This window comes from Neophocaena asiaeorientalis, unplaced genomic scaffold (assembly GCF_003031525.2).
Source record: "Neophocaena asiaeorientalis asiaeorientalis breed wild unplaced genomic scaffold, Neophocaena_asiaeorientalis_V1.1 scaffold547, whole genome shotgun sequence".
NCBI lineage: Eukaryota > Metazoa > Chordata > Mammalia > Artiodactyla > Phocoenidae > Neophocaena > Neophocaena asiaeorientalis.
In genome coordinates, this window is record NW_020185330.1 from 45,140 (window position 1) to 68,328 (window position 23,189).

The following is a 23,189-nucleotide window of genomic DNA, read 5'->3' on the forward strand; positions in this document are numbered from 1 at the left end:
GTCCAAACACCACTTGTGGTGTATATTTCTTATTTTATGTAAAACTGTACTGGGCTGCTTGGGTGAGCTGAAGTTACTGACATTTCTACAAGTCACTTGCCATTTTAGTAAGAGAAAGCATGGATGCTGGGCATTATGGAATGTTCTTGTTTAGCTTGTCATAGTCTACTTTGTGGAACATGCCAAAACTTCACTGTGGAGAATCAGAATTTGGTAAAAATTTGATCCCATCTAAAAATGTACAGTTACCAAACATTCTGGGGATATCTGTGGATAAGGTGGTTTTTGATTTGCACCTAGACAGCAAGCAGTAGCAAGAAAGATGCTCCAATGTAGTTAAATAATTTGTATTTCAGTTTCGTTAATTTAAATGGCATTAAAAAGTTCCAAGCTGTTTTCTAGCTTTCTGAATAGCATTGGGGAAAGTCCTAGCATGCTGTTCAATCTGCTATAAAATAGTAAGATTTGGCACTCATGTAGCCTTTGGAAATTAACACTGTATTTTTAGCCCTAATATAGTCATAGACTTTCCCTCCCAATTCCCAGAGATACTTAACTAGATTATTATTTAATAAAACAAAACAAAATCAAAGAATGTTGTGAAAATGTTGAAGTCCAGTAAGAAGCTATTTTTTCTCAGGACTATTTTACTCAGGACAACTTACTTTCCATTGGCTTTGTCCACCCCACTGCTGGGTTCACGGGACAGGGAAATCTTTATGTCAGAAGGCTCCATGTTCCAGATGTCCCGGGCATACTCCTTAATTGTGCGGTCACTGGAGAATTTCCCTGCGGCGGCTATGTTTCTGAGTACCATGATGTTCCAGGCCTTTGGATTCTGTAAACAAGAATTATACTTGTTTAATTGAATTAAATTAAATTGATGTGCATCTAAGGCTCAGGGCCTGAGTGCCCAACAAGCTGTATGACAAACATCAGGCCAAGCACATCCAAGTACAATTTATGGGGAAAGTGACAGGAGTAAATTGTAATGAATCATAAATACATTTGTTTCACAGTTGGGAGCTGGACAGGGCAGACTGTGCTTTTCTCCTATTTTAGATTATATTTCTCTAAAATGAAAAAGAAAGTATTTTTCACTCTTACAGAAATCCTAATTGGTAATTTCTGCCATAGTTACAATGTTTTGGCATGTAAGCCTTATTTCCCATGCTTCATTTTGAATGAAGATACCTCATCTCCCTTTAAACTACGGGGGAAAGGAAGAGACTAACATTCATTGTCTGCTAGATGCCACGTAAGAAATTTATCCCGTGGCTCACAGCCAGAGCTCGAAAAACACTACTCTAGAACATTAGCTACCATGCAGGCAAACAGTCCCATGGGAGACTTTATTCACCGACTTCTCTTTTCCCGTTTTTTTCAGAAAGTAGATACTCCAATAGGTTTACACTGAATCCCAAATACTCCACTGGGGTTTGAAAACAGGACCAATTAAGGTTTTATCCTAAATAAAAAATATACATCTATATATCTAAATAAAATATATATCTCATAATTTTATGTAAAAAGTATAAGAAGCTATTTATTTTTTATTAACATCTTTATTGGAGTATAATTGCTTTACAGTGTTGTGTAAGTTTCTGCTGTATAACAAAGTGAATCAGCTGTATGCATATGTATATCCCTATCTCCCCTCCCTTTTAGTGGGTCTCCCTCCCACCCTCCTTATCCCACCCCTCTAGGTGGGTCGCAAAGCACTGAGCTGATCTCCCTGTGCTATGCAGCTGAGAATCTACTTAGAGTCTCGTGATTTCGTAAAGAACTCTAAGAAGGAGTTCTATGGAAATGACCAGAATATTATTTGAAAACAACAGCAATGAATTATAAACATTTAAAAGAAAAACTAAAACACAGTCTGAAATTAGTTTATTCAGACTTTGGAAACTTACTAAAATAAGAAGAGAATAAAAGATCCCTCTCTTCACGTTCTTTATTTAAAGGGATAATGACTAGACTTTCCAACCATGTGGGCCATGTTTTCTACGCTTCAACAATACAATTATTGTTAAGAGTAAAAGCTGCAGGGCTTCCCTGGTGGCGCAGTGGTTGAGAGTCCGCCTGCCGATGCAGGGGACACGGGTTCGTGCCCCGGTCCGGGAAGATCCCACATGCCGCGGAGCGGCTGGGCCCGTGAGCCATGGCTGGAGCCTGTGCTCCACAACGGGAGAGGCCACGACAGTGAGAGGCCCGCGTACCGCAAAAAAAAATAAAAAATAAAAAAATAAAAGCTGCAGTTTACACTAATGAACAAGGAAGATGGAACAGAATGCTGGCCTTCTAGGTGGGCATCCTTTGGATCAGGGCCATCATTTTAGAAGGGACCATTGTGCAAAACCAACATTCACATTTGTGCGTGCCCTCACTCATATTTTCTTCTCCTGCTGTTTCACTTCTGTTTCTTTTCCTATACAGCTTTTCTACATAACAAGCATGGGTTGAGATCAAGAGGAAGGAGCTAGAGGGGGCCATTTTCTTTCCTCTATCTTTGAGTTCTTGGAGGCTGTATGTGGCTGCTCTCTCCAGTGTTCAGGGAGCAGGAAGTGAGCCACTCTGCTTAAATCTAGCACTGCCTCTCCTTGGGAAGTATATAAAACTCTGGTTTATATACACTTTTGGGGGGCTGGATATGCTGTAAAGCAGCACAGGCCTTGAGTGATCCTGTTTTAAAACCCCAAAGGGATATCTGGGATGACTATGGGAACTACCTTGTCACCTGGCTTTGGGAAAGGAATAGAAAGAAATCTTAGCGCAGTATGTTTCTGTCGGAAATAGTGACTGATGTGTCCAGAGGGCAGGAGGTGGAGAGTTTATGTGTTCCCACTGGTCTGGTCTATAATGGCTTTCTAGTTGGAGAGCCAAAATAGAGACTGTGTGGGCAAGGACAGCTACCTCAAGAAGCCCAAGCTGGAGTCTTAGCACAGGGCCAGCCTCCTCCTGTATCTGTTCTTCTGTGGTTTCTGCAGTTCCCTACAAGTCTTTCCTATCAGAGATGATCGCCTTTCCATATATTTACTAAATGTACCTAGAGGGCTGGGCTCTTTGGTAAAGATGTATGACTTTGCACATGAAGGGTTACTCACGTGGCTCTAGCCCTTTTCTTTTTTCTCTCTCTCCCTTTCCTTCCTTTTCTTTTCTTTTCTTTCTTTCTTTCCTTCTTTCCTCCCTCCCTCTCTCTCTCTTTCTTTCTTTCCTTGTTTCATTCCTTTTTCTTTTTCTTTTTTTAAAATTCAAATGTGAAACCTCCCCTCTTTCTATACATTTATATTCTATTCATATAGCACCACTCCATGGGTAATCCAGGAGAGGAACTTACTTTACAATTTTCAAATACTAGGGGGGGTCAGTCCTTTACTGATAAATGAAGGTTCAGCCTTAGAATCAATTTAGCAGATTTTTCTTTTTCTTTTTCTTTTTTTTTACATCTTTATTGGAGTATAATTGGAGTATAACAATGGTGTGTTAGTTTCTGCTTTATAACAAAGTGAATCAGTTTTACATATACATATGTTCCCATATCTCTTCCCTCTTGCGTCTCCCTCCCTCCCACCCTCCCTATCCCACCCCTCCAGGCGGTCACAAAGCACCAAGCTGATCTCCCTGTGCTATGCGGCTGCTTTCCACTAACTATCTACCTTACATCTGGTAGTGTATATACGTCCATGCCTCTCTCTCGCTTTGTCACAGCTTACCCTTCCCCCTCCCCATATCCTCAAGTCCATTCTCTAGTAGGTCTGTGTCTTTATTACTGTCTTACCCTAGGTTCTTCATGACATTTTTTTCCCCTTAAATTCCATATATATGTGTTAGCATATGGTATTTGTCTTTCTCTTTCTGACTTACTTCACTCTGTATGACAGACTCTAGGTCTATCCACCTCATTACGAATAGCTCAATTTCGTTTCTTTTTATGGCTGAGTAATATTCCATTGTATATATGTGCCACATCTTCTTTATCCATTCATCCGATGATGGACACCTAGGTTGTTTCCATCTCTGGGCAATTTAGCAGATTTTTCAAATGCTGATGGTGGTCCCACCCACTACTGGGTCAGAATCTCTTAGAAGGCGGTGGGCATCTGTACTTTGAGAAAACTGCTTGGTGATTCTGATGCACTTCTGTTTAAGGGCCCCGGCCCTAAATAGGCTCCTGGAGGGGCCTTGGCTTTGTCCATGCTGGGGCCTCAGTGCCCAACATGGTGCCTGCCATGGAGGCACCCAATGCCCCAGTGCCTCTCTGTTGAATAAATGAGTGGGTAAAGTGAGTATTTAATTTCGCTTTATACTCTCAGTCTCTAGGATATGCCTGCTGCATGGTGGGTCCTCAATAAATATTGAATTATTTGTGACTTTTTACTTGGATATTAAAAAACCTACAACTGCAACTGAAATGTCAAATGCCAACCTTTGCCTGAATTCGGGAACAGTCAAGTTTTGATCTGAAAAACCTAAAGAGCTGCCTCACTTCCCATTTTTGATTGGTTGGTGGGGCCCTGTTATTTAGATTTAATAAAAAGAAACCAAAATTTTAATGAACCGTAAACTGGTTTCCTTTGTAAGTCTCGGCCATGTACTCACCATGTACAGCTGACTGACTTTTTCTTGACACTTGACGTAGGCTTCATAGTCTGCAAAAACTTTAAACCTTTTTTTGTGATTAGAAGGAAAAGACAAGAAGCTTCATTAATAGATGTGTGCTAAGATTCCATTCAAAATTCGCTTTTGCTTAATGTCAGGCACGGCTGGCTTACCTATCTGACACTTCTATTCACAAGGGTTTCAACCAGCCCTCAACCTTTCTTCCCACACGTGAGAATGTTATCACACGGATGCATCTGAAAGTTGGGTACACCCATGGAAGGAGAAAAAGAATACCAAATTTGTGGGTCTTATTCTTAAGTCTTCTCCTTGCATTGTTAGTGGAAAATATCTAATTTTCCTTTCCAAGTCTACGTTAGCTTATCACATCACAGATCTATGCTAATCTACATGTGTTGCAGTTGGTTTAAGATATTCTCATCCCCTTTCCACGGCCCAAACAGCACCATCTTCTTGTGGGAACTCACCTGTCATGATAAAATAGCATGTTGACTAAGTCTTTGAAGAGGTCAGGCTGCTTGGGAGAAAAGAAGCCCTTGTCAATTTGATCGATGGCCAGCTTTAGCTCTGGAAGTGCCTCGTAATATTCTTTTGCCTTATACCTGTAGGGTCGGGGCGGGGGATAAGAAAAGGTTCTGTTAATGTTAATGACACACTGGACGCTACATTAGCTGTGAAAAATGCATTCAGAAATATGGTATTTATAAAGTCATTATAGAGTTCAACAGGGTATAAATAATACTTAACTAGATCCTAACATCTTTTTTCCCAACTAAATTTGATTAGTTCCTTGTAACCAAAGACACTAAGGACAGTAGATAATAAAAATCCTAGTCACAGAGCAATAGTCTAATCCGGTAAAATACAGTAAGATTCATTTCAAAGCAGGCTTTATGGCTCTAAACAAGCGTTGTACAGTTGCTTTTTTTAAAAAAAGATTTATTTATTATTTCTTTCTTTCTTTAATTTATTTTTGGCTGAGTCGGCTCTTAGTTGCAGCACGTGGGATCTTTCATTGTGGCCTGTGGGCTTCTCTCTAGTGTGGCGGTGGGTTTTCTTTTCTCTAGCTGTGGTGTGCAGGCTCCAGGGCGCTTGGGTTCTATAGTTGTGGCGCACGGGTTCCAGAGCTCGTGGTCTCTGTAGTTTGCAACACACGGGCTCAGCAGTTGTGGCGTGCGGGCTTAGTTGCCCCACAGCATGTGGGATCTTAGTCCCCTGACCAGGGATCGAACCCGCATCCCCTGCATTGTAAGGCGGATTCTTTACCACTGGACCACCAGGGAGGTCCCCGACAGTTGCTCTTTGGTCCCACAGATTCCCAAATTTGTTGCTACTGAACAAAAATTTACTTCCAAGGGTTGGGAAGTGTATTTGACACCCTCCAGATTTTGTGATTGCTGTGGTTCCTTTGAGCAGCATCTTTCTTTACTTCTTATTTGAATCCAGGTTAATAAACCTATCCAGGTATTAAGTGGAACAAGTATTCTGGGTGCTTCTATACAACCAGGCCTATCATCTACCACATTTTAGTCCATCTCTTTGAGGTCTTAAAGGAACACTAGATGGTTTAATTAATAGGCAAAAACTTCAACTACACACTGGTTCAGTGTTTTGATCAAAGTAAAGATCACAGATGTGGAGAAGTGAATAGCTCATGAGGCCAGCTCTGTCATGGCTGATAACAAATAGCAACGAGCCCATGTACCTGTGCCCAAGCTCCTTTCACTTTCACTTGCTGCGTGTAACAAGACTAATCTGTGGTCAGGAGGGTCCCCTGACTCATGGGAGATGTTCTGCTGTCACTCTCATGGGACCTGCCTCAATGGGACACCTGAGTGGGCAGGTACCCTCCTGGGGGGGATACCTGCTCAACAAGCAGGAGTGCTCTCTCACCCTTTCTTGTCCAAAGCAGCCACGTCCTCTATTCTCATGCCAAAGATGAACAGGTTCTCTTCCCCGGCTTCCTCGGCCATTTCCACATTGGCCCCATCCATGGTCCCGATAGTCAGGGCCCCGTTCAGCATGAACTTCATATTGCCTGTCCCCGAGGCTTCGGTGCCTGCGGTAGAAATCTGCTCCGACAGATCTGTGGCTGGAATGACTGCAAGCAAGGCATTAGTGATAGAATTAGTGATCCTGGTCTCTCTGGATCTGCTTGTACGGTATCCAAGCATTCACCTAGCTGGCCTGTGCTAATCACTAAAGTAGTATGTGTACATCAAGATAAACACTCAAATGGTGTAGGATGGATCTCACTCTTCCCCTTGACTCTGGCAACCACTTTTGCCCCTTTCTGATGCGCTTCTTGGTGGTTATGGCCACAGTGCTAAATAACTCTATGCTTACACTACTCTTCCTTGGTCTATAAACTTTAAAGAGCATCTACTGACTCTCTGCTATAAAAGTTGACACTACAGTGAAATAAAATTCCTATTTTATGGCAAGACAAGAACAAGTTAAACATGAAAATTTTTCTCTGCCCTTTGGCCTCCTCTCTCCCTTCTCCTGTGCCTTGTGTATCTGCATTAGGCATGGACCAAACCTCCCCATCAGCAGAAATATCTACTCAGCCATAAAGAGCAACGTTCTCCTGGCACCAACAAGACAACTCCTTAAAAGATAACATTCCTTCTTGATCTTGTAAGGGGTCACAATGACCCACCACTTTGTACCTGAAGATCTGGATTGTGTAAACTGTCAACAATACAGCATTTAATGTAGAGCCCCCTGTCTCGAAAAACTTATATAACTGCTTTGACTTCTAATGGGTGGAACAGTTCTTGGAACTTTCTGATCTGCTGTTCCTGGGTTATAATCCTCAGTTTGGCTCAAATAAAATTTTCCATTTCTTTCTTGGACGGGCTGATTAATTTTTTTTATCAACCTTACATTTCTCTTCTCCCCCTTCCTCCTTTCAGTTTTTGTTATGGTTTTATTTTTATTTCTTCTATTTTATAACTTTATAAAATATATCTAAACTTCTCTTTCTTGATCCTTAAAATTCAGAATCTTCCCTGACCCCTCTTTTGCAATCTGAGGAAACTGGATTGTGCCATTCCTTCCACTCCTTACCACCTTCCTTCCACTTTCATTGCAGGGAAATAAGCCACAGGCAACTGAGGTGTGCCCAGGGCAGACCTTTCAGTCTGATTCACACAGAAGTTCCTGCTGCCTGCAGCATCCCTCCGGTGCCTCCACTACAAAGCACAGGACCTGCTTTACTTTGAGAGCTTTACTTTGAGAGCTTATAGACATATCTTCATTTGCGCCCATAAAAATCTGGCTCTTTTTTTCTTTATGCAGACAGTTCTTAAATTGTAACATCAGAGGACCCAAAAACACCTCAGAAAGAGAAAGGTCCCTTTTCAATTCGGGAAAAGGGAGAACACACAGTTGGCATTTGCATGTGGGTGGTGCTTTGTGATGCAAATAAGAAAAAGAAAGGGATGTTGGCTTCTTGCCAGTCTGCCTGTCCCCACATGGGAACTCCACGCCTGCTCTGAGCGCCTGTCTGAGGCACGTCTAAGCCTAGGGCTTTGGCAGCCTGACATCTGCCCTCATTCCCTGCTGCCACATGAACAAATGACAGCCCTTCTTTCCATGGAGTGACCAGAGGAATATCCGGGGATTGGGGCACTGGTGTTCTATTGCAGAACTGGGGCTGGGAACTGAAGATCTTTTTTTTCTTTTGTAGAGCACGCTCTGTACTTTACCAAAACCTCAGGGCCACCTCCTCCAACACCCAGCCCTGAGCAGCTGAGAAGAGGAAAATGTGCTTGCAGATGTAACCTCTGATGTGGAGTCTGGGGACAGTCATCTCAGTGTCAGTTGGGTCACCTTAAACATTCTTAGCTTAGGGTCGTATTCTGCCTAAGAGTGACACCTTCTGTCCTAAGTCACTGGCTCCCGAGGTCAGCTGCTCCATTTTTCTATAACGTGTAATCCATCCCTAGCATGTGCCCTGGCCCCGCATGGTTTGTGAGGACAGCACTACCTTTTTCAGCAAGAGACACTCTGTAGTTCTCCAGGAAGATGAGTTTCAACTTGCTTCCAACCATGGGGTCATTGTTCACCACCTCTGCCACTGAAGTGATCAGCTTTATAATCAGTTTGGCCATGTGATATCCTGGGGCAGCCTTGGGGAAGGGTGTGGACACATGACAGAATGCAGGCATGATGAAGTGGAGAAACAGCAAAAGAGACAAGAGCCCCCAAGTACCCAGGGAAGAGAAGCAACTTACTTTGCCACCGATTATAACTGTTCTGGGCACGAATAGCTTCTTCGGGTCTTTCTTAATGCCTGCAAAAGATGGAGAAGGGGATGGAACGGAGGACGGTGGATGGCCAGGGTGGTGAGAGCTCCACCTCTGGGGGCTGGTCGGGGGCTGCAGGGCTGACTCACGGTTGTACATGGTGACCACATGCAGGCAGTTCAGGAGCTGCCGCTTGTACTCATGGATCCTCTTCACCTGCACATCAAACATGGAGGATGGGTTGATCTTCACTTTGTACTCCTTCTCCAGGAACTGAGAAAACTTCAGCTTGTTCTCCTGTTGAGACAGTGCATGGGGCCAGAGCCCTTTGGACTCAGAAGCATTGGGTGGGTGGTCTGTTTTTAAAGAGTGGGGCATGAACCCTCCAAGCAAGTGCTGCTGGGCAAAGCATCCACACCGGGAAGCCTCACCTGCTTCACGTTGGAAATCTCCCGGAGGAAGATGTCGTCGCCCAGGAAGCTGTTCAGCTTTGTCAGCTGGCTCAAGTCCTTCACACAGTCCTCCCCGATTTTCTTTCAGTTTAAAGGAAAAGGTGACTCGAATCAGGGAAGGCAGTCAAGCCCACATGAGCAGTTTCTGTCAGTCTGTGGCAAGGGCTCACACGCCCCTAACACTCGCACCCCACAGCACACAGAATGGCTTCGTTCACAGGAGATGCTGAAAACGCCGTGTGGGAAGAACACTTGCTATACCTTCAGTGGTATTAAGTGTTAAAAACAGGCAATCTACCTAAAAAGGGTGACAAATAACCCAGGTTCTACTGGTTACTATTAGAGGACAAACAAAGGTCCTGTTAGAGGACCTCTGTGATCCTTTTATTAAACAGGGGTAGATGTCATATGAGCACTGTTCACCAGGGCCAGCTATGTAATGCGTGGGGTCTCTTTTTTCTGAAATTCAGAATTTCAAGCTGGCTACGGCGGAGAACGAAACCAGTGCGGAGCTCTGTGGGGTTGCACAGGCCACTGGCTTGGGGATGAAGCAGGCCCTGCTGCAGACTGGACTTGCAAGTTATAAGCGCACTCCCTGCCTCTTGAATTCTAGTCAGAAACCCCCTTTCCCTCGGCACTTCCCGGTTACCTCTGCTATTAACTCTGCCAGTCCTGGGTTGCAGAGTAACAGCCAGCGCCTTGGAGTGATCCCATTGGTTTTATTCTGAAACTTGTCTGGCTCTAGCTCACTGAAGTCCTTGAATCTGGAGATGGAAGAGACACATCACTAAACGTGGCCGGAACGGCAGGTTCCCGCATGCTGGATGAAGTTCAGGGTTAGATCTAAGGAGCAGAGTGTAGGCTTAGAAAGGTTAAATAAAAGTGGAGAGAGGGGCTGACAGCAGCTATGGGTGTCATTCTAAATAGAAATCCATTTGCAATTCAAAATAATTGCAAGAAAAAATCCAATCTAATCACCTTCATATGATTTTCCGGCACTGACATATATATCAGACTTTTGAGCAGAAGAGTTTTGTTTTTTTTCTTGTAAGTCTAGAATTAGGACTGTTCAGAGAGGAAGGCCTTTTCCTTTTAGAGAAGGGTTCTTTGTACAGAAGACATTACTTTTATATATTTAACGGGGCCTTTCCTCATCTCCAACCGCAACCCTGCATTCGCTAGCACCGTTCTATTCCAGAGCAATGTGAGACCCACTGCGACAGGGGTGGAGGCTCACACTTGGTTCTTCACGATGTCTGAGTGAATTTTAGCCACGCCGTTCACAGCATGGGAGCCCACAATGCAGAGATGGGCCATGTTGATCCTTTTGCCTCCTTCCTCTTCTATCAGAGACATCCTTCTCAGGCGGTCGACATCTTTAGGAAACAAGGCGGCAATTTTCTAGGCAAAGGAAGAGAAAGGCCTTACTGGTCACTCAGGTTTCCAGCAACCCTGGGATAACGTCATTCACTTCCCAACCAAAACCTTTGATGGAGCAAAGGTAAAACTTCACTCCCACAGAGAGGAGTGAAGATGCTTAGGGAGATGCCATCCCTCCAGGTTAGTTATTTTCAAAAGGATGTCATTAACAGAGCCCCACCCAGACTTGAGTGCTTTTGATGTATCAATGACTGAAAGATGTTTGGGCCTCAGGTTTGGTAAGAGGGAAGACTGCAGCCACCCTTAACATCTCTAGACCTCCTTCTCAAAAGGGTTATGAATCTGTCAAAGTGACTTACATCTAAATGCTTTTGATTCATCTCGTAAATGATTTGCAAATGTCGAGGAAGCAGCTTTTCCACCAGCTCTACAGGCCAGCGCTCCAGGGCTTCCGGGAGCACGGTATGGTTGGTGTAGGCAAAGGTCTTCTGGGTGATCTCCCATGCCTGCGGGGAGAGGGGGGCTCAGTGCTTGCCTCTGCAGGAAAGGCGGCCTGCAGGTGTGCCCCATCCTGCAGGCCAAACACTTCCTCAACTCCTGCCCGTCAGCAACAGGACAATTCTATCTGCATGTATACAGTTAGACACAATTCCGCTAGGTTCCTGAATGGTCCAGGTAATGGGAACATGTTTTTTTGGGGCGCGGGAGGGGGAGGAAAAGCAGTAAATTGTCTGATAAAATTTAGGATAGCATATGCTGATAAATCTTCTCTAGTATCCTAACTTGTCTTTCATCTATTAAACAAACAAAACTTGAGGAATAAAACTTCAGTAATGTTCTGAGAAAGTACCAAGTATGTTTAAAATCGATGGAGACACCTTCAGTTAGCTGTATTCTCAGGCTAGAGAGTTTAATTTCGAATCCTTTTAGACACAAAAATGGCAAACACAATATAAGCCTTAATGTAGCCACTGAGCTGTGTCCCATTAGCAATGTGTTTATTTATTTCTTAGTCTTACTCCCTGTAAAGCAGTAAGACCTGAGACATGTCAGCGCCAGGGCAAAGTTTACCTTTAACTGTTGGAAGTTAGCAACAGTGACTTATTTTGAAAAACTGTGAAAGGCGCTTTGGGCAGAATCTCTTAAGCACAGATATTCTGGCCAGTCAAAGGAAAAGGAAGCCAAAGCATCCGGACCTTGGACCAGGGCAATTTTTCAATGTCCACAAAAATCCTCATCAGCTCAGGGATGGCGAGCGCAGGGTGAGTGTCATTCAGCTGGATGGCAACCTGCAAGGGGAAAACCGACGTGAAGGTCACCGACGGCCCAGGCCCTTGTTCTCATCCATGCCTCATACGTGCACCAAACAAAATGTCTGCCCTCTACAGAAGGCTTTAAGTATACTGTAGCTACTCAGTTTTTTTTTAAATTGAAGTATAGTTGATTTAAAGGATTGTGTTAGTTTCAGGTGTACAGCATAGTGATTCAGTTATATATAAATATTCTCAGATTATTTTCCATTATAGGTAAGTAAATTTCCTGTGCTACACAGGAAATCCTTGTTGCTTATCTATTTTATGTATAGCAGTGTGTATCTGTTAATTCCATACTCCTAGTTTCCCTCCCTCCACCCCCTTTGGTAACCACAAGCTTGTTTTCTATGTCTGTGAGTCTGTTTCTGATTGGTACATAGACACTCAGATTTTTTTTAGCATGGAGGCAGAGGAGTAAATCTGATGGAAGTCCTGATGCCCTCAGTTGTTCCCGCCTGCGTTCAGGCTGAATACTCGCCTGGTCTGGGAAGGCATCAAATGCAGTTCCGGCACTCCTGCTGGACCCAAGCTTAGAGGCTTTGAAACGTCGGATGACATCTTGCAAGGTAGCAGCCACCACAAAGTACTCCTGCTTCAGTCTCAGCTCCTTCCCTTCAAAAAACTTCAAGCCAGAGAGACTGAGTGAGAGGGCTCACATTGCTAGGAGTGGCCAGAACATGGGTGGCATCCCCTACCAGGGGACTTAAAGGCTAAAGCCCATGGGATGTCTGGTGGAAGCTGGCAGGTTGAATGCCAAGCATCAGCCTCCTGAAACTCCACTAAAATGACAGTAAAGGGATTGAAAAAAGGCATACTGATAAAGGATGAAGGGAATGGAGAGAAGACAACAGCAACAACTTTTCAAAAGCTGAAAAACAGATGGATAAATGGTAAACTGAACCAGAAGACCCAGGAAAGCGGCATCCTGACCTGGTAGTGGAGAAAAGCCAAAGGAACAACCCAGTGTATACACTGAAGCTCCCAAAAGGCCCAGGAATTGTCAGCATTGGGTGCCTTCAGAAGTAGGGGTGAAGAGAGGGTAAAAGGTTAGTGGGGAGCCTAAGAAGCAGTTGGCCTCAGACCTCCTCTCCAATTCCCTCAACTGGACAATCTCCTTTGCCAACTCAGGCAGAAGCTGGAGGTCTGTTCTCTGGAGATGGTATAACAGGGGTCTCTGGACTGGAGAGCAGCAGGTAAAGTCGGAGGCAGGGGTACCATCCCATACTAAAAATGGGGGAGGAGGCTCAGTGAAAGTTTATGTACTGAATACTGATGCTTTCAGTCTTCATCTCCCAACTGAATTTGAGGACACAGGCAGCCAGTGTTAATTCCACCAGGAAAGAAGCTGCAAGCGTCTTCTCTAGGGAATTCGACCAGCACAGGAGGGAGGACCTAGACATGGACATGAGGAACTCCACCAGGAAGTGGCCCCAGCAGGTCACAGGTGAGGGAAACCAAATAGATAAATCCCAAACAAGTGTACAGAGCTCCCCAAAACTTGTTGGTACCTTTCTCTTAAGTTTCAGTGGGCAGCTAAGGACCATTAGACAGCTAAGAAAAACTTCTAAAACATGTTAAAATAATAAAAGCCAACTTAGAGGTAACAGACATTAGAGAAAAGAATGATTAGAAGAATACTACCAGTATCCTCAGATAGATTAGATATTGTATTCAAGAAATAAGAATAAGATGCTTCAAGAAAATATCTAGAGCAAAAAAAGATTACTTGGAAATTAAAACATGACAGCCAAAGTGAAAAACCCAATAGGAAGATTGGAAGAGAGAGTTGTGATTGCCCAAAACGTGAGCAGGAAGACAAAGAGATGATAAATAAAAGAAAAAAAGGTAAGAAGACTAAAGAACCAGTTGAGGATGTTTAACAATTCCAGACCATTTCTCAGAGAGCTGTATTCCTGTGTCCCCAGACTGAAAGGGTACCCAGGCGTGATAAGTGAAAGCAGACTTACACCAAAGCACCCCCCCCCAAAACTTCTAGTACACTCGGAGAGAGGGGGTTTGGAGAGGGACAGAGGGAGGGGAAGAGGGAGAGGGAGACTAGAAGCTTTCAAAGGGGGAAAAAAGCAGAATTCAAACAAAAGATCAAGAATCCAATTGCATTGTACTTTTCGGCAACACCAAAAACTAGGAGATTAAAAAAAAAACAACTTTTGAGTCTTCAGTATCCAGGCAAACTCCCAATGAGAGGGCAAAATAAAGACATTTTCCAACATGCAAGGTCTCAAAAAAATTGACCTCACTTGCACCCTTTCCTAGGAAGCCCCAGGCATGTGTACAACCAAAACAAGGGAGCAAACCAAGACGTGGGATCCTGGAAACAAATGACCCCAGAGAGACGTCCTCAGAACAATGGGAAAAGTAAATCCCAGGATGACAGCGGAGCAGCCAACCAGAAGAGATCCAGAAGAGACTTCAAGACCGAGTCAACAGAATACCTAAGGTGTTTGAATATATTGAGAGGAAATTTCTACGACTGGGGTAGAGTATAGGCTAAATTAGGGAAAAGTACTCAGAAAACCAAGCAAACAAACAAAACAATGATTAACTCCAGGAAAGGAGAACATTTTCAGGAAAGGAAAAATAATCAAGAGATGATGACATGTATGTGCACAGATCAGCTGTCTGTAGCACTGACAGCGTCATAATAATGTAAACACTAGCTGAAGAGCTAGTGCAAATCACCATGTGATTATGTTGAGAGAGTGGGCATAGAAAACGTGTTTTTGTGGTGGGGGTGGAAGTCTATGGGAGGAAGGGAGCTAAACTCTCATCTTCAGTAGTGGGGCATCAATATTGTAAAAAGAGGAAATCACGAAGCAGCAGTAACAGCATGTTGTTAGAAATATGGAGGTAAGTATCCAGGAAAGCAATTCAAAGCAAGGGGATGTAGTTGCTTTGGGGAAGTGGGAAATAGGAGACTGATTTTATAGTAAGCCTCAGAGAGCTGCTTTTCTCTTTAAACTGTGTGCAGGTACAACTTTGATAAAAGTTTAAAAACCAAAAGAAAAATTTAAAGTCATTAATAGGAAACTGTCTGGATTGATATTACCAATGGGAATTTATAGGTGATAGAATTTGGAATTTTTTTTTTAACTTGGTAGTTTTTTATATGCTTATATTTCTTTTTCTAATAGCATGTTTCATAGTACAAAATATAATGAAATCATTATTCTAAAAAAAGCACATGAATCCATCCACAATGAATTTAAATGTTTATTGAGTTAGGGAATTTTTAATGTGCTAGACATAAAATGATTAATTAAACAATCACTGACCTCAGTTAAGTTCAAACTACTGGGGAGAGACAGATGTATAATCAAGGCTTGAAATAAAACAAGACAGTTTTTAAAAACATTTATGTTGTATTTAAGTGTATACACAGCACTTTGGGAACCTGAATACTCAGATGATTTCTTTATCTGAGCCCTGAAAGGTAAGTAGGAATTTGAGGTGAGCACAGAGGGCCAGAGTATTCCCTGCAGGCAGAGGAAACCTGGGCAAAGCATGGAGGTGAGAAAAAACAGGGCAAATAACCCTCTACAGCTGGGACCTATTGGTAGGGCAAGATCACAGAGGATGTGTCAGAGAACTGATGACCATATAGATGAAGATACACCTACGATTCTGTACTTCTCTTAGGGGTAAGCAAAAACCTTAAAGAATTTTAAGCAAGGGAAAAAAAAAAATCTCATTAGTTGCAGAGTGAGGACAGGGGGCGAGACTCTTGGAAGACAGACTAATAGGGCTATGGCCAAGTTGGGGAGAGGGAATGAGTCTGTTCTTGTGGTTGCAGTACGAAAAAGATTTATCAACTTCTACTTAAAAACAAGCATAACCCTGAGAGCTACCGTTTTTGCCCAATGAATTTAGTCAACTTTGCACCCCATGCTAACCTAGTATGTGTTATCAATTGTTGTGGACGATTATTTCCAAGTAAAGTTAGGTTTGGGCCCTACTGAAGATAGGAGGATGAATTTCAAGCCCCTTCTAGTTAAGCAATCCTGCAGGCTTGGGTTTGGCTAGGCAGTGTGGCTCCAGTCTTGGAAGGATTCTTACTTTAATTGACCTTGAAACAGAACAGTCTTTTGCTTTTGTGTTACAGATTTCTTTTAAGGTACTGAAGTCACATCGTTGCTCCCAAAGGAAAAATAACATATACCATTAAGTTCCTAAAAATGCTGCAGCAAATCCACTTAAGCCTCCTTGGAGATGGGTTTAACACTAAGTGGATATCTGGTCTTAGGATCATTTATGTCCTAGTCCCCAAGATCCTTGTTTTGTGGACATCTTTGTGGAGCAGAGTACTGGTTTGGTTGCTTCTGAGATTATTATTTTTTTAAAAAAATTATAGCATCCAGAAAATTATTTTACTCATGGAGAAGTTAGAGCTAAGTATATTTTAACCCACTAAGAATCCATAACAGTGGGCTTCCCTGATGGCGCAGTGGTTGAGAGTCCGCCTGCCGATGCAGGGGACACGGGTTCGTGCCCCGGTCCAGGAAGATCCCACATGCTGCAGAGCGGCTGGGCCCATGAGCCATGGCTGCTGAGCCTGCGCGTCTGGAGCCTGTGCTCCGCAACGGGAGAGGCCACAACAGTGAGAGGCCCGCATACGGCAAAAAAAAAAAAAAAAGATCCATAACAGTCATCTGAGATCCAGTTCCAAGTGTTTTTTTTTTTTTCTTAAACTAAGTTATTTTTTGTGTAAACTTTGGAATGATCACCTATAAGAAAAAGTTTAATGAGATAAATAAGTGGCATAAGAAACAAATGTCTGCTCCTGGGTCTATTCTGAGGTCCATGACCCCACCTTGCCTTGGGTCAGAGGATACCCATGAGTGAGGGGAAGAGAACAGGCAAGACACCTCCAGGGACTTCTGATGCTGTGGATGAAATTTCTGTTTGGAAAGGAAGGAGTGCTTCACCTGTACTGCACCTCATCTTTTATAGCCAGGTTTTGGTTTGAAATACATGTACAGAGCCTCCCAATTAGTGATGGGGTCACTAATCAAGGGCGAAACACCAATTCTGATTTCATGAATTGTACAAATTCGTTTTCCTTACATGGGTGGGAGGGGAAATCTACACAAGTCAGGAAGAGATATGGTGATTATTCCTCACTGAAGGAAAAAACCCAATATTAAGTATGTGCCTTATGGCTACTGAATAGGTGCTTCTGAAATAAGCTGCTTCTGTTTCCACTGAGAAAGCAAGCTTGATCACTCACATTATCATTGGGATAGAGGACCCGGGAGATGTTCTCGGCCAGATTCCGGTCCAGCACAGCCTGAATGTAGTCTCCAACGTTAACTGAGGGAAATGTTAGAAAAATGAATAAACAGACGAGCCAGCCACTGTTTTCAGAAGCCCCCTGATCTCACCTGATGCTTGTTGGGTACCATGTGGGATTCCTAAAAATCCAAAAAGATTCCAGCAAACCTTCATGCTGTGATTCACATGACAGTCTAAGAGTGTTAGACTGAAGGACTGATTTAACCATGTGCCCCATACCTGCTCCATATAATGCTTTAGTCACTAAAGAGTTTGGATCAGAAACTCAGTGCAACTTGGCTCTAATTATTGGACAGAAAGATTAAAGGTACACGAGGAAAGGGAGCCCACGCTGTACTCACAGTCTCTGAGGTTAAAGTCATTGGGTGCGCGAGCGGACCAGAGGCGCATGGTGTTGACCGTGTTGTTCAGATATCCAGGCACCGGGGTGTCATATGGAAGGGCAAGGACCACCTGCGGGGTGAAACCAAAGCAGCTACTTACTGTTACCCACGTGGATGGAGGAGGTTGAACAGAGGTGGGAGAGAGCAGCTGGAATTTGGTTCCTGGCTCCATCACCAACTCAAACTGTATGATCCCTAAACCAAGCTAAGGGTCCCAAGGCTGGAGGTGGTATTAGGGGCCATGTCGGTCCTCCTCCCACTTGGAACAATATGGATGGCTGGAATGACCCAGACAGATGGTCCCAGATGGTCCTCCACATCATTTCCACGCTGACTTCCCTTTGTGTCCCTTGCCCTGATCTGGACACAGATCTTTCATGTTTCAAGATCAAGCCATTGCTCTAAAGAGAGCAAAATACGATGTGCAAAGTGGTAAATGTGAATCTGTACCCATTAAAAAACAGTAATCAAGATAAGTTTCATATAGGCTATTCAATGATCTGATTTCAAATATGGTGAAAATTAGCAGAATAGGAAATTTATGAAGATAAATATTACATATGATGTTTAAAATGCTATGCTGGATTTTTCAAAGTTGCACAAAGAAGAGTTATTTTAGTGATCTAACAAATAAGCTGATAATTAGCTGAGATGTGTCTAAGAGGTGAGCTTTGGAAAATTTAGCTCAATATTTGTGACAGTCATGGAAATACAGAAGAACAGGAAGATGAACCATGTTTCACATGAATTCAAAATTTATGTGGGAGAAGACAATTTTCTATTCCCTGCCTCATCAGAATCAAGCTCTAAGGAAGGGGAATAACAGATGGATTGAATCGGAGGAGGCTAGAGATCATCTAGTGCAACTTAAGGCGTTTTGGATATGAGGGGAATGAAGCTGAGAGAGAAGTGACTTACCCAAGGTCATAGTCAGTGGTAGTGTTGAAACCTAACCACAGATCTCTTTAATTTGGTCTGCTGAATTATGAAGGAATGAAACACTCTAGCCTATATCAGTCAGTCACATACATTCAGTCATGCTTTCATGAACATTATTAACCACAGAGTAATAAATCACATTTATTTGAATATCTTTTACTAGGAAATAAAGATCTCTGGAGTTCTAAGAGCAAGTTGTGGTCAATCAGGAGAAGTCACTTACAGAGTGGGACTCTGAGTCTGGGTCCAAACATGACTCGTCCTTCTGACCCTCAAAGCATAATTGAAGCAGCTGGGGAAGCACATGGCTTGGAGGTCCCTTTAGAGAACTTCAGGGAGAAGTTGCCACCTCAGAGCTCACATGAGGCTGTGCTTTCTTTGGGATGCTCCCATCGTGGTGGGAGCATGAGAGCCAGGACTCCCCTCATGAGCAATGTCCCATCAGCCTGGGCACTTGTTCAGAGATGCACTGCAGTGTGAGGCTCCTTCCTGAGAATCCTTCTTTCCCTCTCTCTCTTCACAGGTGTCACACCTGCATTGCAGTCTGAACGACTTCCCCCCTCCTCCCGTCCCCTTTCCCTTTATCTTTCACAGGCATTTCTGCAATAGATCACTTGTACTTCTAATTCTCCCTTCTGTCTGCTTCCCAGAGGACCTGAACTGACACAAGAAATGAAACAAATAACTCAGTTTACTGGAAGCCTTCACAGCAGGCATACATGAGGTCTGACCTCAAGCTCTCTGACCTCACTAGCTACAAACCTGGGGCTGACCAGGCAGTGGCGTCAATCCATAAAATTCTGCACAGGTTGGGTCAGCTCACCCTTTATTACATCTGCCCCATAAACTTGCCTTTGTGGGCACAGAAAAACACACTCTCCCTAATTGAATTTCTGGATATATTATGAAAATGTCTAGAGGTGCTTTGTAAATATATCATCAGGTCATCATAAGGTCATCAGTGGGACTTACGAAGTAAACAGAATGCCTCCAGGATTGGGAGTATAACCTGCGTACGTTTAAACAGATCAGAAGCCACTGGAAGTTTTAGACACCAAATACTTGCTAGATTAATACCCAAAACATGTGAGAATTCTTTAGGCATATTAACAATTGATTTGTTGCAGTTCTTACGATCATATTTGTAATCAACTGCAACTCAGTTGTGGTCTCTTGTTTAACCAAAATAAAAGGGGGGGGATGGATAGAGGGAAACATCTTGAAATTACAGTATCAGTTTATTCCTTATTATATATAATGACCTATTTTAGCTTCTGATCCATTATTTCGTATGCTGAAAAAATCATGTTCAGATAGGAAAAACTTCACAAGAAGTTTTTCTTTTGTGAACTGTGAATAGCCTTGCATGGATTAGCAGAATAAAGCATCAGCTTAAAAGTCCACTATAACACGGGTCTAGAGTCTGCAAACCAACTGAATTCAGCATTACAATACTGAATGTTGTTCCTGATTTTGCCATATAAGAACAGCGTTTCCTTGGTCTTTACCATTTTCTTTAAGCTTTTAAAGTGGCCAGTGAGACATCTTTTCTGGCCTAAGACCATATTTACTAAACAGATATCTCAAGTGGAGCCTCCAGTGATTGGACAGTGCAATCCAGTAGTTCTTAGGGGTTATTTATCAGGACGTATGAAGACAGCAAAGCACAAACCACCACGAGAGGAGCTGAAAAGTAAATTGTTCAGTAGCAGGGTGACACTCTAATCTGGGGGCAGGATAGATACACGGCCGTGCATTAAGTACACTTGGATTGACACCAGCATTATTTCTCTAGAAGTGATATGGCACACAGTAACAGTGCATCTTGAAATATTTTGCATTGTTTTTCTTGACTGTGTAATGAAGAAGAACTTTGGTAATCCTTTGAACAAATACTTCACTTTAAAAATATCTACCCCTTAGAATTTACAAGTCAATGTACATAAGGCAGTGGGGTGAAGAATGACATTTAACTTTATTCAGTCTTGGTTTCAACAGCTTTATATAAAACTGGAGAGCTAAGCATGCTGGGATTATAGAATCGATTAATTTCTTATAAACCGGATGAGAAAATGACCCTGGTAAGTCACTTGACCTTGGGGAAGTCACTTCTCTCTTGGCCTCAGCTCCCCGGTCTCCAAAATGAGTGGGTTCACCAAGAGAAGTAACAGATTTATTTATAAAAATATACTTTATTATTCAATATACTACACACTATACTCAACACCACATACACGTCACACGCTGTGCCATCCTCTATACAATGCTCAGCACGAGGACTCTCAGAATACCTGCGTGTTGATCCACTTGGTTCCAGCCTCTGTGTGCTCTACGTTCCCGTAGAAGTGAACAGGCAGCATGAACTCGGGGCGGGCCTTCTCCCAGGGGTTTCCGTGCCTGAGCCAGTCATCTGCCTCTTCTATCTGCAAAAAGGACATGGCTTAGAATTTGTTTTTCAGGAGCGGTGGACCTAGCCCTTCAACTATATCAAATTAAAAATATTTTGGGGGACTTCCCTGGTGGCGCAGTGGTTAAGAATCCGCCTGCCAATTCAGGGGACACAGGTTCGGTCCCTGGTCCACGAAGATCCCACGTGCCTCGGAGCAACTAAGCCCGCGAGCCACAACTACTGAGCCCGCGAGCCACAACTACTGAGCCTGTGCTCTAGAGCCTGTGAGCAGCAACCACGGAAGCCCATAGGCCTAGAGCCCGTGCTCTGCAACCAGAGAAGCCACCGCAATAAGAAGCCTGCGCACCACAAGGAAGAGTAGCCCCTACTCGCCACAACTAGAGGAAGACCGTGTGCAGCAACAAAGATCCAACGCAGCCAAATAAATAAATTTATTAAAAAATATATATATATTTTTGACAGAATCAACTCAAGAATACTGTTTTGGCAAGAAAGATGTTGGTTCTGTCAATCTCAATTCATCTTTGTTATTGTCGTACAGCCTAAATCAACAACAGTACTGGCTAGTATTGCTCTAAATGTTTTATACATATTATTGCATTTAATCCTCATAGCAAATATAGGAGGGAGCTATGGCTTCTCCCTTTGTTAAGGAAATTGTAACTTGCTCAAAGTTGCACGGATAGTAAATGATACAGGTAAGATTTGATGGTAGGTCTGTGAGTTCTAAAGCCTGTGTCTCAACATCTGTGAATCCAATTGTCTAGCTTGAGGGAAAGAGAGAGGCTTCCCAGGGATGTTTATTGTTGGATACCTGGACCTGATGGGTCCTACATTATGGTTTCTGTCAAGAGCTTTGTGCCTTGAAAGCACAGAATCGGTTGAGAAAAACTACTCATAGAAAGCTCCCTTAATAAGGCTTATTTCAGTATAGGCACAGAACACTATTACTTTTTTTTTCATTTTTTAATTTGGAGTATAGTTGATTTACAATATTGTGTTAGTTTCAGGTGTACAGCATAGTGTTTCAGTATTTTTGCAGATTATATTCCATTATAGGTTATTATAAGATAATAGGTATACTTTCCTGTGTTATACAGTATATCCTTGTTGCTTATCTATTTTATACATAGTAGTTTGTTAATACCATATCCCTAATTTGTCCCTCCCCCCGTTCCTTCTCCCCTTTGGTAACCACAAATTTGTTTTCTATATCTGTGAGTCTGTTTCTGTTCTGCATATGCATTCATTTGTATTATTTTTTAGATTCCACATATAAGTGATAACATATTGTATTTGTCTTTCTCTGTGTGACTTATTTCACTAAGCATAATATTATTTAGGCCCATCCATGTTGCTGCAAGTGGCAATATTTAATTCATTTTTTATTGCTGAGTAATATTCCATTGTATATATGTACCACATCTTCTTTATCCATTCATCTGTTGATGGGCACATGGGTTGCTTCCATGCCTTGACAATTGTAAACAGTGCTTCTATGAACACTGGGGTGCATGTATCTTTTTGAATTAGCGTTTTCATTTTTTCCAGATATATACCCAGGAATGGAATTGCTGGACCACATGGTAGTTCTATTTTTAGTTTTTTAAGGAACGTCCATACTTATTTCCATAGTGGCTGCACCAATTTACATTCCCATCAACAGAACATATTTTGTAGTCTTTGTTTAATTTAATCCTTATGGAATTTTGATCTGATAATGAACTATTATTTATTTATTTATTATATTTTATTTGGTCATGCCAGGTCTTAGTTGCGGCATGTGTGCTCCTTTGTTGCAGCCGGGGTGGGTGGGGGGGCTCCTTGGTTGCAGCTCACCAGCTCCTTAGTTGCGGCATGTGAACTCTTAGTTGTAGCACGCATGTGGGATCTAGTTCCCTGACCAGGGCTGGAACCCGGGCCCCCTGCATTGGGAGCGTGGAGTCTTAACCACTGCACCACCAGGGAAGTCCCATGAACTATTATTTCTAATTTGTTTTGAAAATGACATATACTAAAATGTAAGGAATTTATTTTATTGACAATTACAACATTTTCCCATGTATTTATATCAATTTATAACAAAATATTTCTCATAAAAATTTAAAAATCTAACTTGTATTTAGGGT

The 23,189-nt window shown here is 42.7% G+C and overlaps 1 protein-coding gene across 2 annotated transcripts in view; it reads right to left on the bottom strand.

Moving 5' to 3' along the window:
- Window positions 1-23,189, bottom strand: part of PYGL (glycogen phosphorylase L) — a 58,608-nt gene that overhangs the window by 17,515 nt on the left and 17,904 nt on the right. Inside the window, exons 4-19 of one of the 2 annotated variants that reach the window (XM_024734735.1) lie at window positions 20,942-21,073; window positions 17,670-17,781; window positions 17,264-17,346; window positions 12,497-12,640; window positions 11,902-11,994; window positions 11,065-11,211; window positions 10,563-10,726; window positions 9,975-10,089; window positions 9,305-9,406; window positions 9,023-9,170; window positions 8,862-8,920; window positions 8,615-8,756; window positions 6,514-6,721; window positions 5,088-5,222; window positions 4,600-4,666; window positions 666-838 (exon numbers count right to left, since the gene is read on the bottom strand). In XM_024734735.1, the coding sequence (XP_024590503.1) occupies window positions 666-838; window positions 4,600-4,666; window positions 5,088-5,222; window positions 6,514-6,721; window positions 8,615-8,756; window positions 8,862-8,920; window positions 9,023-9,170; window positions 9,305-9,406; window positions 9,975-10,089; window positions 10,563-10,726; window positions 11,065-11,211; window positions 11,902-11,994; window positions 12,497-12,640; window positions 17,264-17,346; window positions 17,670-17,781; window positions 20,942-21,073 (2,024 nt within the window). Of the gene's footprint in view, window positions 1-477; window positions 839-4,599; window positions 4,667-5,087; window positions 5,223-6,513; window positions 6,722-8,614; window positions 8,757-8,861; window positions 8,921-9,022; window positions 9,171-9,304; window positions 9,407-9,974; window positions 10,090-10,562; window positions 10,727-11,064; window positions 11,212-11,901; window positions 11,995-12,496; window positions 12,641-17,263; window positions 17,347-17,669; window positions 17,782-20,941; window positions 21,074-23,189 lie in introns of those variants that run through there. The other variant, XM_024734736.1, reaches the window with a different exon arrangement.